This window comes from Meleagris gallopavo, chromosome 8, assembly GCF_000146605.3.
Source record: "Meleagris gallopavo isolate NT-WF06-2002-E0010 breed Aviagen turkey brand Nicholas breeding stock chromosome 8, Turkey_5.1, whole genome shotgun sequence".
Lineage (NCBI taxonomy): Eukaryota > Metazoa > Chordata > Aves > Galliformes > Phasianidae > Meleagris > Meleagris gallopavo.
Window position 1 is genome coordinate 16,292,117 of NC_015018.2, and position 13,745 is coordinate 16,305,861.

Genomic DNA, 13,745 nt, shown 5'->3' on the forward strand with positions numbered 1-13,745 from the left:
ACTTGAACAAATTTTGAATATTGTGCAGAAGAGAGAGTGCATGGAGTATTAGAGTACGGTATTAGTATTGCCGGGTGGTGGAGAGGTGTGACTCTATGGGTAGAGGGGTCAAGAGCTGGGTTTGGCTGGCTGTGGGCAGGTGCTTGAGTGTGGTTTTTCATCGTTAAGTGAAGCATTGTAGGGGCAAAAGCAGGCTACAGAGAAGTAGACAACTGAATAAATACTTGTTCTGGTCTGTCTTCCAGGTTGAAGACTTTGTCGATCCCAATGGTAAAATCTATCTGCAGCGTGAGGAGACACCATCTAACCGGTGAGTGGAGCAGATAACTCAGGCAGTCTTTTTTATCCTCCTTAGTCCTGGAAAATAGTATACCTTTTCTTTTTCTTTAATGTTTTCTTACTGATGCTGATGTCTTCTAATTTGCAGTGGTGAATCTACAGTGCTGAGTTTTGTTAGTTGGCTCACCCTCAGTGGGACAGAGCAATCTGGCATGAGAGGGCCATCTACTGAGACACAGGAAGCAAAGCGAGCGGCTCTGGAGTGCATAAAGGTAAAATACAGGCTGTGAAAGAACCTGCTTTTGTTTGTGGTGACAGTATTATGTGGATAACAGGTAACAGAAGCATAAACATGCATGTTTCTAGACAGTATTCCAGGCTTCCAGAGGACTTGGGAAACATAATAAAGAAAAGATGAGCAAGTCTGCATTGCCAGCAATAGAGTCTTATAGGATATGATGTACAAACGTAGTAACACTTGAAAATAGAGAGGGTTTTGCACAAGAAACTGGGATCTGCCCTTGGTATCACTATGCTATAACTAAGCACAAATTTATTAACTCTCAAATGACTAATCTTTTCCAAGACAAAGCAGTCCATGTGCAGATGTTCCTTTTTAAAAGGCAAGGAGCTACCTGATAAAATCCGTCTAGCGCTGTTAGAGGATAATTGATGTTAAAGATTGAACTAGCTTTCAGGAGTTTTCCTCCAGGTAACTGTGTTGAAACCACTCTCAGTACCTACTGCAGCAGCATGTGGTGTTTTGTTGGGGGTCTGTTTGTATGCCTTCCCTGCATCCTGGATATATCGTTCTCTTTTCTGTCTTTTCCAGCAATGTGATCCTGAGAAGTTGATCACAGAAAGTAAATTCCTCCAACTTGAATCTCTCCAGGAGCTGATGAAGGTGAGAAAGATACTGGGCAAGGGATAGGATGGGTGATGGGACAAGTCTGCTGAGTGATTATTCATATGTGTTGTATACTCACCTAGCTCCTCTGTCCTCAGAGGATGTCTTAAGCCTATTTGGGATTTTGGGATTTGAAACCAGCCATTAGTTTGTCTGTTATGTTGGCTGCCTGCACAGAAGTTACACATTTGTTTAGTAGCAGAGAGACAGTAAATTGTCTCTTACAAAAACATTGTAAGAGACTTTTGGTAACAGAAACTGTTGGAAAATTTCATGTGCCATCTCAGTTCTGGAGGAAGATTTTGCTCTTAGTCCTCTTATGTCAGGAACTCTTCCTTTTATGGCAGTTGTTGGCATGTGGATAGTCACTTCTAGGTACGTCTGTCTTTTCTGTGTTTCAAATATGCATAATAAGAAGCTACTGGCTGCCAGAAAGCCTCTAAGAGCATTCTGTTGGTCCTCACTGGTACCCCTGTTTTGAGGAGCTGCAAGTCACAAACATTAATTGTCTTTTCTAGGCTCTAATCTCTGTGACTCCCGATGAGGAGACATATGATGAAGAGGATGCTGCCTTCTGCTTGGAGATGCTTCTAAGGATTGTACTAGAAAATAGGTATGACCTTGAAATACATTTATATTCGCTGTATATGTCTGCCTTACTGCAGCTGCTGACTGGGTCTAGGGAATGAGTTCCTTATGCGCTTCGTTTGCCAGCTGAAGCAGCATGTGGCTATAATTTCAGGGTTTAGCAATTCTGTTCTAGTATGCAAACATGGGGACTATTCAGCCATGAATTACTGCTTTGATATCATGAGGTCTGGAGAATATAAACTAAACACTGGAGAGAGAATTCACCCACCTGGTTGATTAGCAAGTAATTAAGTAAATAAGATACTTGACAGTTTTGTTGTTTCTATGTGTCTGTTCTTACATCTCTCTGCTGGAGTTTTTCTTTGAAGTTATGAAATACCAGTTTATGAGTTGTATGGAGTCTTCGGGGTGGAAGGGGGAAGTAGCTGCATCCTGCTTGTCTCATCTCCTTTCATCCTACCCTTTCCCTCCTCCTTGTTGTGGCTAGGGACCGTGTAACCTGTGTCTGGCAAACTGTCCGAGACCACCTCTATCACCTCTGTGTCAATGCAATGGAGTTCTGCTTCTTAGTGGAGAGGGCAGTGGTGGGGCTGCTGAGGCTGGCGATTCGGCTCCTTCGTCGGGAAGAAATCAGTGCACAGGTAACAACAAGCAGCAGTTGTAAGTAGCCCTAAGTAAGGAAGGAGGACTTTGCTGTATATAATAGGATCTGTTATTCTTGCTATCTCTTTCTGTGGCTAGGTTCTCCTCTCATTACGTATCCTGCTCATGATGAAGCCAAATGTGTTGTCCAGAGTTAGCCACGAGGTTGCCTATGGCCTCCATGAACTGCTGAAAACCAATGCTGCCAACATTCATTCTGGGGATGACTGGTACACGCTCTTCACCCTCCTGGAGTGTATTGGGTCTGGGGTAAAGCCACCTGCAGCCCTGCAGGTTACAGCAAGGGCAGATAATGACACAGGTAAGATAGGCCGGCTTTTGCTAGGAAATCTGATGCCCGCCTGCCAGATAAGCAGCTGCTTCCCCAAGCTTTTCAATTAGCAGAGGGAACTGCAAGAAAACAAAGCTGATATTAAACTACATTATCAAGATTAAAGACCAGCACCTGCTGTTCACTCCTACCCTGTGTTCTGTCCCTGGCTCTACTCTGCCATCTCTTCGTACTCTGAGCAGCAGTCCAGGTGCTCATCCCTGGGGGAGCAGTGGGGAGGAAAATTGATACCAGTTGCAGCAGCTGTAGGTCTTTGCACTGCCCCATGGAGTATATTCTGGTGGTTGGGTCTGGTGCCATGAGTAATATAGCCTTTAATCTCTCATCCAGGTGTGTAATGTAAACCCAGCTGTTTCTTCTTCTAGAGGACTGACTCCTTTGTGTCCTCTTTTTAAGGAGTTTGTAAAGGGAATAGTTCTTTAAACTTACATTTCCAAATCAGTTTGTTTTCAGAGTGCCCAAGCAATTCCTGTAAGACCAACCCACTGTTTGCCACTTCTCTTGACTGTGTTAGTAGACGGTCTTTCCAGCAAACTGTTCGTGTTCTGCTTTAGCCAGCTGGCAGTGTATTTGAGGCTGACATCTTCAGACTTCTACAGGGGAAAAAAAAGGAACTTTCCTAAAGGGCTGTTCTCCTCTCTACTTTTCTAGAACTTTTTTTTGCTAGGTCCTGATGCTTTATGCTAAACAGCTTGTGCCCTTTGCCTTCTGGAGTAAATACAAGATTTTTTTTCTCCCAGCTCTTTTTTTACTGCTTCTGTGTTTACTGCTTGAACAAACTACTTGACTATGGCATCCTGTAGATTAAAACATTATTTCTCTTTACCTCCTGAAAATGTTTGGTGCACTGTGTTCACAGAAAATCTAGATGCTGGTGGATTTCTAGATAATGTTGAATAATGGGGAAAAAAAACCACAATTTTTGTTCAAGATAACTTTGTCACGGTACCTTAAATTTGGCCTTTGCAGGGGTTTCTGAGCTTGGGACATGTGAAATTCAAGGTTATCTTGAAGTCCTATATTCTGCATTGTGCTTTAGGAGTTGCCTTGGCTGAACCTAGCACCTCCAACGGTTCTAAAACATGATTCTTCCCCTGGGATCAAGTTGTTGGAATTTGCCCTTTTAAATCCATGGTCAGTTGATAAGTGACTTAGCAGAAGATGGAAATTCCCTTCCTTCTGAAAGGGAAAACAAATGTACATACCAGGAATAAATGCCAAGGACTGTGTTTCCTGCTATCTCCTGTGCATAATTCAGTTACAGTTGTTCTTCCTTTCCCAGGAGGAAAGGCCTGGCTCAGATTCTTCCAGGACCCACTGGTGGTTCTTAGCTAATGCTGATCTAGATTGCTTCTCCCTTATTCATAGCTACTCTTCCAACTTCACTCTCTAAAACCTATGCCTTTTGTCTTGAAGGTGCTCAGTCAGACAGTGAGGTTTCCTCATATCATCCAAGTGACATGAGCCTAGACCGTGGCTACACGTCTGATTCAGAGGTGTACACAGACCATGGGAAGCCAGGCAAGATGCACCGCTCGGTGACAGATGTGGATATGATGAACAGTGGCTGGCTGGTGGTGAGTAACCAAGGGGCTTCTGGTGCCAAAAAGCTAATCCTAGTTTTTGGAAGAGGGTGTGGTAGGGAGATAAAGAATAAGGAGATAAAGGGAGATAAAGAAGAGATAGCTGAGGTGAGCTGACGGTGTAAAGGGAAGATGTGGAGGAGATGCAGATGGAGAGCAGAAAGCTGGGAGGCAAATGTTGAAGAAAGGGGAACTGTTTCAGAAGAAAGGTTCTTTCAGCATGTGCGTGCAGTGCAGTTTGTTACACTACTTCCTCCTGCTACCCTCTTGCTGTGCCCTGCAGGTGGGGAAAGATGACATTGACACCTCTAAACCCAGTGCTGGGCTCAACAGGCTGGGGCCGTCTCCTCTTGTCAATCAGTACAGCCTGACCGTGGGGCTGGATTTGGGCCCACATGACACAAAGTCTCTCATGAAGTGTGTAGAGTCCTTGTCCTTCATTGTGCGAGATGCTGCCCACGTGACACCTGAGAACTTTGAGCTTTGTGTCAAAACCATCCGCATTTTTGTGGAGGCAAGCTTGAATGGAGGTAAGATGGCCTTTGATTTGACAGCTGGAATCAGGCTTGAGAGTGCCCAGCAGCATGAAGGGATGTGTGAAGTACTGTTGGGAAATGAGTCCTCAGTGCTCAGATAATCTTCTGCTATGAGAAGAGTGCCTGTCACTGTGACACAAGAGGCCAGCACCTCATGTGAAGGTAGCAGCATCAGCAAGCGTTGGCTTCCTGTTGGTGCAGAAGGCTGTTCCTGAGGGGCGCTGGGTACCTCTTAAAATGAGTAGAACCCTCCACTGGGGTCAGAAAGTGGCTGCTGCATGTGTTGAAAGGCTGAAAACATTTTGTGATGGAGTGTGCATATTGTATGTTGCTGCCTTTACCTTTTTAGGCTCTAAGTCCCAGGAGAAAAGGGGGAAGAGCCACAGACATGATAGTAAATCCAGTCGGTTAAAAAAAAAGCCAAAGGAGAACTCCACTCGGCGATCACGAGTTTTGAGCCAGCACCAGGCCCACACACACAGTGATGAGGACGAGGATGAGAGCATCCCTGCCAGCTACCACACTGTGTCTTTACAGGTTAGTCAGGACGTAAGTATAGCAAGGATTTCCTCCTCTCCTTTCCCACGCTCGGGACCTTGCTAGGGAATCACTGGGACTCTTCATGGGATAAGGGGAGGTTGTATCCTGGACTAGTGACCACTGAATGGTGAAGGTTAGGGCTGGTAGCAGAGTGTGGTTCTGCAGTGAGAGAGAAAAGCCAGAAGACTAGGTGTCTGGAAATCAGTCACTACAGAAGACGAATGTGGATCAAGGGAGTTTGGAGACATGAGGTTCATGTGGGATTAGTGGAGACTCTGACAGAGCATGTGAGCTTATGGAGAGAGAAGAACCTGGGGGGCTGGGACACAGGGTTTGGTTTTCAAGTACAGAGTACTGGGATGCAGGAGTTATTTCTCTCTATCTTGGCTTTCAAAGATGTGAAGATGCTGACTTAGCACTAGTCTTTTGGGCCACAGTTCAGTAGTAAAGTTATTAGGATGCTGTCATGTGCCATTGGAGAGTTTTTGCATGTTTCATGTTGCTTTAAAAAACTAAGTTGCAAGGAGATAGAGTTGTCTGTGGGCAATGTAGCTGAGACACTGTTTTTCTCTTTAAGTTAGGCAGGGCAACGTGCTGTGTATTGCAAATGCACTGTGCAGGCCAAGGATCCATTCTTTCTCCTGGGAACTGTGGAATGCCACTCCCTCAATGAGGAAATTTATGTGGCTACTGACTGACAGTAATTTTGTGGAGGATGCCCAGTACTTGAATGCTTAGGGATTGCACAGATAACTGGGCCTGAAACTATCTCATAGCAGCTGGGATCCTCCTAGCATTGGTTTGGGAAGGAGCAGATACAAGGTTTGATTCAAGAATTGTGTTACTTAATGTGATGCTTGACTTGCAGCTCCTGGATCTCATGCACACCTTGCACACACGAGCAGCTTCCATCTACAGCTCCTGGGCAGAGGAGCAACGCCATCTAGAGACTTCAGGGAGGAAAATCGAAGCAGATTCCCGAACGCTATGGTCGAACTGCTGGTGTCCTTTGTTACAAGGTAAAGTCATTCCCTTGTGATGAGAAGTGAGCAGAGAGACTTTCAATACAACATCAGCCCTCAGGAAAGTGGAGGAGCCGAGGGCTAATTGCAGATAGCAGGCAGAGGTTGCTTTTTAGGGTCTGCTGTGTAAGTGGGAAAACAAAATGGGGTCAGATCCAGTATTTTTAGCATGACTTAGCTACCAGCTTACTTTTGGATGTGACAGTAGATTCCCAATCTGTGACCTAGAACAGGTCTGATACTTCTTATTTTGTTCCCTCCCCTCAGTGTGTTGGGTCTTCATTAGCTTTCTCTACCTAGGCTGGGTGAGTTGGAATGTGACACTTTCTCTGTGGGCTCTGCACTGAACCCCTCTTTTGCAGGTATTGCCTGGCTATGCTGTGATGCCCGACGCCAGGTACGGATGCAAGCACTCACCTACTTGCAGCGGGCCCTCCTCGTACATGACCTGCAGGCCTTAGATGCCCTAGAGTGGGAGTCGTGCTTCAATAAGGTAACCTCCAGGTTGGGCTGGGCATGCAGGTATGGCAGCCATGACAGTCATGAAGAGCAAAGCTCTTTGAAGGAGGCATAATATTGTCTTGCTGAATAGTCTGCTCACCATAATACACAGGCATTTCTCTACTTTGCTCCTGTGAAATATTCCTCTCTACTTAGGCTTCAGACAGAGCCTCTTGGAAATCAGTCCACATATTCAATTTCTCACTGCTTCCCTCATGCTCTTGGTCTAGAAATTAGTTTCAAAAGCCAGCTTCTTCCTTTAAGGTGGTTAGATGAAAAGGACTGGATGAGATTTTCACAAAGAAATATCAATCCAACAGGTGCTGTTCCCTCTGCTAACGAAGCTCCTTGAGAACATCAGCCCAGCTGATGTTGGTGGAATGGAAGAAACCAGGATGAGAGCCTCAACATTGCTCTCCAAGGTGAGTGTGCTTCCGCTGTCTGAAAGCTCAGGAGAGAACATGTGCATCAAGAGGACAACATTGTTTGCTTCCCAGCATCTCTGATTTGGAGAGGTGTCAGTTTGCTAGTATGACTGTCTTCAGTGCTGAGCCTTTCCACCACAACCTGCTGCTGGGATGGGCCTTCTTTCCAGAGCTGTCTCTGTGATCTTGGATTCAGAAAAGTTGTCTGGAAGGTGTTTACAAACAGCAGAGAGAAGTATATCATTCAGCATTAATTAAAGACAGTTTATTCTAGAGGTGAAGTGATGCTCGTCACAAACCTGGGCCTGAAGGACTAGAGGAGGTGCTGATTAAAACTGAAGTGACCTCAGGCACGAGAGACAAAATTCACTCTTCTGTATAAGCAGCTTAGAAGAATGGATTCCTCTGGCATCTTCTGGCCTTCTAGCCTGCCACAGGGGAGGGGTCATTCCAGATTTGTGAGATTGGCTTACCAAGCCATGAACAGCAGCCTGGATATTGCTTGTTGACAATGGTTGTGCTCTTTTCTAGGTGTTCCTACAGCATCTCTCCCCGCTGCTCTCACTGACGACTTTTGCTGCTTTGTGGCTGACAATCCTTGACTTCATGGACAAATACATGCATGCTGGCTCCAGTGACTTACTGGTAAGGTGCTGAAAGTGTTTTGAACAGTCATTCATGAATTTTAACCCCCTATGCTTTGGTGGTTGTTGTTGTTGTTTTTAATTTAACTCTCGCAAACCCAAGGTGTGTCCCTTTAGCCTCTCTTTCCAGTGCAGCCCATCAGCTTTTTTGGAGCCTTTGTTCATTGCTGTGTGTCCCATCTCTGTGCTGAGGAGTGTTTCTGATTACAGCTGGAGGCCATCCCAGAGTCTCTGAAGAATATGCTGCTTGTAATGGACACGGCTGGGATATTCCACAGTGCAGACTCGCGGACAGGATACTCTGATCTTTGGGAGATCACCTGGGAGCGCATTGACTGCTTCTTACCTAGGCTGCGAGATGAGCTCTTCAAACAAACAGTGATCCAAGGTACAAGGGAATGACAAGCATTTAAAAAAACGGGTCTTGGGCCTAGTGCTTGCACCTTGCTGCACCCAGCTGCCATAGTGCCTGGATATTACTGATAATACATTCAGGAGGATATGAGAGCTTAGCATCAGGATGGCAAACTGAGGGTGGGCGAAAGGAGAGAGTAAACTGGTGTAGTGTCTCACTGTTTGTTTTCCTAGATCCTGTCCCCAGCATACCAATGGAGCAGCATCCTCAGAAGTCAATAGCATCTGCCCTGCCCCCTTCTCCTGTGGGGGATGTAAGACCAGCCACCCACCCAGCTCCATCAGAGAAGCCTTCTGAACTGAGCGCTATTGGTAAGTCCCATTTTCTTCTTTCTGGAAGCATCTTCCCAGAATGTGTAAAGCATAGATCTGCTTTTCCTTGCTTTGACCAGCTGTTCTGTGTTGTGGAACCCATTCTGTTTCCAAATGGTTTGGTTATGGCCTTCTTGCTGAGATTTTTGTGGATAGAGGCAAAGGCAGAATGCTGTGTTTGACACCTGCTCTTCAAGGCCCCTTATGAAGGCATGTAGAAGGGGAAAGTCTGGGGAGAAAAAAGTCTGAAAAGGTCCCTGAAGCTGATCCTTAGTCTAGATTAGCTTAAGGCTGAAGTTGACTTTGTCCAGGCCTATATAAGAATGTATTTTTCTCTTCTTTCTTCCAGAGTCTGAGAGAGCTTCTGCACCTGCATCTCCCACCATCAGCAACTCTTCCTCTCCTTCTTTCACAGCATCAGCAACAACAAAGACAAGCCCCGTTACAGACATACCTCCTGCAACAGCACAGCCACCACTTATCCTGCAGCCTCTTGCCTCTCCCCTGCAGGTTGGGGTCCCGCCTATGACTCTTCCAATCATTCTCAACCCAGCTCTAATAGAAGCCACCTCTCCTGTTCCCCTCTTAGCTACTTCACGGCCCACTGACCCCATGACAACCTCTGAAGTCAATTAGCTTGAAGGTATCTGAGAACTGTCTGCTGAGGAGGCTCTGGCAGAGGATGCTGGCCAAATGTTCTCTGATAGTGAGCATGTTTGTTTTAGAAGATAATGCTAACCTGCACAGAAGGCAGCTGCAGCAAGCCCCCAAAGCACATCACATTTGTTCCTTTCTAGCGGCAACTGCCTAGAAATTCCTGACTGCTCCCTTCTTGGTATCCAGTTCCACTGACCAATCTCCTTTCCTGCCTTCACGATCTCAGGGACCAGGCAACACCCACACCCAGCAGCCTGGGACCAAGCTGCCAATGTGTCATCTGGTGAAAAGGGAAAAGCGTTGATTTAACACCGGAGAGGGACAACAGTATAGGACTGCCTCTCAGATTGTTCAGTTCAATCCCTGGACAATTCCCCAGCTGTTTCCTAGCTTTCCTGCTCCTGCTTCTGACCGCACTGCTTTATTTGGGCTGTGGGTATGCCTGAGCTCAGCAGGTTGAAAATTTTGCCTAGAGGATTGCTCACAGTGTAGTTTCCAGCTTGCTATGCAGGGCTTCTTGTATGCTGTAGCCATATGCTTTCCTTCTGCAACATGGATTGCAATAATTCCTGACCAGTTAGGGAGCAGGGGAGCCTGGTAGGCACGGTGCTGCCTTCTTCCTCTCCTCCTATGTAAAGGCCATCTGGTGGGCAGAGCAAATTCAGGAGGCTCTGCCTAGTTAATCAGATTAGGAGGAAATGCAGAGCCCTGTAATGTCAAAGCAGAATACCATGGCCATCTCTCCAGCAGCACTTGGGGAGCTACTCCCCTTGGGTTGCACAGCAATGCTGTATTGTCCACCACTTGCTTCATTGGCCCAGAGTTGTCCCCTCCTCTTCAGTCAGAGAAGATACTGGGATCAGTGGCACCTGCTGGCAGATGCCCAGCAAGTCTGCTGTGCTGAGGAGCAGCTTTCTTTGGAAGCTCTTGCGAAGATTGCACCTTTATGCATTTTCTGGTTGTCGGGAGCCCACCTTCTTTTCCATCTGGGGTCTCTTGGAGCTGATAGTCATCATTCCTGTGCTACTGTCTTGCAGCAGGGATGTCCTGCTCTTCCATCCCCTCATGTCCAGAGCAGAACTGGTTGCCTGGCAAGCACTGCATCTCAGTTCTTCCTCCTCTCTGAATTCGTTGGCTAAATTCTCAGTAATACCAATTTCAGAAATCTCACTGGTGACTGGGAGGGACACAGGCGTCAACTCCAACCCAGTGTATGCTGTACTGAGAGAAACCCAAGGTTGGGGTGGGAGTACAGCCAGTGTACATATGGGGTAAATGGCTTACAAATCCAATGGACTTTTTACAGTGTAATAAATACATCCTGTAAATGACTGCTCTAGTGTTGCAAACCTTTTCTGTTGTAATTTTGTGGCCCAGAGCTTTGAGAAGAATGGAGTTGAATTATCAAGGGTGCTGCATCTTTCCACCAACCCAGTGGCTCAGCACTCTCTAACAAAGCGAAGGGGAGCATGGATGGACTTGTTGGTTCCTCTGAGGGCTGCAGTGGAGACAAACCATGCAGAGGCTAAGTAGAAAAGGTCCCAGCATAGTTAAAAAGGAGCTGTAAGATTGGTGCCACACAGCCAGGACTGAAGGCAGAAGGCAAGGGCTGAAGAGCAGGTGCCCTGCAACATCTCAGCATACAGCCCCCTCAGTGACAACGTGTCTGCCTGCCTTTCTGCCTGTTGAGGAAGAACTCCTCATTTGCACTGACAGGACTCTGGGTCAGCAGGAGATCCTGGAGTCTTCCAGAGCTAGTCCTTGCATGGATGTGGGCAACCAGAGTTGCTTCCGTCATGGTGCTTTCTGCTTTGTGTTGTAGCAAGATTCACACAGTGCCTTTAGAGCTGTGCAAGGCATCAGTGCCTTCTGTTCTCAGAGAATTCCAGAAGACTTACAAGCTTGATAACGAGTTTTAAGAAGTTGGAATTTGTTTAAATTTCATGGGCAAAGGTCTAAATATTGCGTAATGGAAGTGTGACGCACAAGCCAGGAAAGTCCTGTCATAAATCCTGGTTCTTTTCCCCCTTCCACCATTTCTGAGGTATTTTCATTCATTTAACCTTCTTCAGCCTCCACTGCTTCGAAAACTATGGTCCTTCCTGCCCTCAGATATTTTCCTTCATGTATTTGAATTCTTGTACTGCCTGCCCATGGTGCTTCTATAACCTATCTGCCCTCTACTTTCAAGCCTTGACTTCAATTTACAGCTCTGTTTTTCTAAGCTGCCTGCTGAAACCTTTAGATGATTAACTCTTTGTAAACCATTACTCAATTCTAAAGTGCCTCTGTGTGAGCGCTGCTGCCCTCTGATCCCTGGACACTTGGCCAGCCCTTGGACTGCTTGATGTGCTGTCACGTTGTGGCAAAGCCCAGCACTTCCTGCTGCCTGAAGATAGTTGTTTTGAGGACGCTGTGTTTCAAACTGTTTGCAAACCCACTCTGTACTTGGATCACTGCTACATCTTAATTCAGACAATTGTGGTGCAAAGCAAAAGCTAGCAGAGGGAAACTGCAGGAAATGGGACTGGAATGTAAAGAATGTAGGCTAGAAAGACAAAATTATGCTTTAGACAGTCTTTGCTAAACTGCAGATAGGAATGGACAGAAAAATAGATTCATTTCAGTGTTGTTTGGATTTTGTGATAAGAAGGTTTTGTGTGTTACAGAAAGAAACAACCAGAGAAATTGCTTGTTTTAGTGTGAGCTCAAAGGAGAAGAGGAACGAGCTGGCAGGTAGTGTGTGCTTGAGACCATTTCAGTGACCGAGCTGCCTTGAACCCTCTGTGACCAAAGCCCTGGGACAGCGTGCAGCCAGCAGCTGCTGGGGAGGAGGGGAGGTCCTGGCGCTGGCCCTGGGGTTTGTCCCAGTGTACACTTCTTCAGACTTGGACTTCTTTCTCATTTTTACGGGTCTGACTCACTGTTGTTCCAGAGGATGCTGGACAGACATCACAGCAGTTGGGGTTTGCTTGCCTCTTGCCGTTCCAATGTACATACACCAAGAACTTCTGCAGTTGAAATGGAGCAGGCATAAATGTCAGCGATCAGCATATGTCAATAGGACAGCTTACTGCGAAGCTTTCTAATGGAAAAAAAGCCCTATTTCAAAGATAAGCTGTGGCTGCAAAACATAAATTTGGCACTGAAACTTCAAGTGCAGACTCTGAAGCTGCAGCATAAATCAGATGCACTATGGAAATAACAATAATGGCCAAGCACCAAGCGTGCTCGGCAGCCCTGCTGTGCAGGTACAAGGTCAGTGAGGTGCGCCTCGCTCCTGGAGCTGCCAGCTGCTGAGCTCCTTTGGAAAATCTGCTCTTGTTCGAGCCAGATGCTTCCTGAAACTGCAGTCCCCACTGCTCCGCACCACCTGTGCATGCAGAGCAGCCAGCTTGGCTTTGCGCTGCCCATCCCCATTGTCCAGGAACAATCCCGGCCTCGCGGAGCTGCTGGAGGCTGCAGCAGCTGCAGCGTTGCCCGGCGTCCCCACAGTGGGTGGCATTGTTCTGCTGCTGCCGCCATGCAGAGGGCTGGGGGGAGTGCGGCCTAGTAATGGAGTGGCGGAGGTTTGCATCCCACGGTGAAAGCTTGGTGAAATGCTGCGCTCAAAGTCATGGAGTGACCATGGACCTTTCAGGAACTCACTGTGGACTGCGGTTCAGATTTTTGGGAAGATCTTCATGAGCAGCAGGTCCCAGTGTGCAGTTCAGCACCCAGTGTTGCATAACCTCCGCTGGATCAAGGTGGGGACACAGGTAGGGCACAGCCAGCTTTCCACTGCGCCTCGCCTGGAGCGCGGTGCTGCTGGGCCCTGCCAGGGCCTGCACACCCACTGGCAACGGGAAGGCTGGGGGCCTGCAGCCACATGCCCGGGGCAGCAGGAGGGTGTGCTGGGATGGGGTGCAAGCAGGAAATGTGGCTGCTGCTGCCACGGCACAACCCGGCTGAACAGCCAGGGCCTCCTGCGCTTCCTCTTCTGTGTGCAAGTCCACCAGTTAAGAAAAACAGAAACTTCGCTGTGTGGTGGGACTGAGGGGCGGCTGGCCCTCAAATCCGAGTGTAGGAAGGGTCAGGGCAGGAGACCGCAGTGTGCCTTATGCAGCTGGCAGGAGGAGGAGATCAGCGGCCGGGCTGCCGTGAGCCCTGTTCCCGCGTATGCCAGTGCACAGGGAAGAGGAGGGAAGTGAGAGAGGTCCTCCCGGCCTTGCTGTTCCGCGGTGCACAAGCTCTGCGCGGGGAGCCGCGCCTGCCGTAGGCGGGGTGCTATCGGAGGTACGGAGAGCATCGCTCCAGCGGGGAAAGCTCCGTGCGCGTCCGCTCCGTGCCCGCTGCCCCGC

General features: G+C 47.6%; 2 protein-coding genes across 6 annotated transcripts in view; both read left to right on the forward strand.

Annotated features, from left to right (window-relative positions):
• Positions 1–10,737, forward strand: part of GBF1 (golgi brefeldin A resistant guanine nucleotide exchange factor 1) — a 93,628-nt gene extending 82,891 nt beyond the window's left edge. For 3 of the 5 annotated variants that reach the window (XM_010714425.3, XM_019617599.2, XM_010714427.3), the window contains 16 exons: positions 246–310; positions 428–551; positions 1,112–1,183; positions 1,705–1,799; positions 2,265–2,418; positions 2,519–2,741; positions 4,188–4,348; positions 4,638–4,884; positions 5,240–5,439; positions 6,299–6,449; positions 6,815–6,945; positions 7,274–7,375; positions 7,910–8,023; positions 8,233–8,410; positions 8,611–8,748; positions 9,098–10,737. In XM_010714425.3, the coding sequence (XP_010712727.1) occupies positions 246–310; positions 428–551; positions 1,112–1,183; positions 1,705–1,799; positions 2,265–2,418; positions 2,519–2,741; positions 4,188–4,348; positions 4,638–4,884; positions 5,240–5,439; positions 6,299–6,449; positions 6,815–6,945; positions 7,274–7,375; positions 7,910–8,023; positions 8,233–8,410; positions 8,611–8,748; positions 9,098–9,384 (2,442 nt within the window). In that variant the 3' untranslated portion in view covers positions 9,385–10,737. The remainder of the gene's footprint in view (positions 1–245; positions 311–427; positions 552–1,111; positions 1,184–1,704; positions 1,800–2,264; positions 2,419–2,518; positions 2,742–4,187; positions 4,349–4,637; positions 4,885–5,239; positions 5,440–6,298; positions 6,450–6,814; positions 6,946–7,273; positions 7,376–7,909; positions 8,024–8,232; positions 8,411–8,610; positions 8,749–9,097) is intronic. The other 2 variants (XM_010714426.3, XM_010714428.3) reach the window with 1 other exon arrangement.
• A 2,223-nt stretch (positions 10,738–12,960) lies between these two features.
• TMEM150A (transmembrane protein 150A) overlaps positions 12,961–13,745 on the forward strand; it is a 5,278-nt gene continuing 4,493 nt past the window's right edge. The window contains exons 1-2 of the mRNA XM_031554574.1: positions 12,961–12,988; positions 13,097–13,163. Of these exons, the coding sequence (XP_031410434.1) occupies positions 12,961–12,988; positions 13,097–13,163 (95 nt within the window). The remainder of the gene's footprint in view (positions 12,989–13,096; positions 13,164–13,745) is intronic.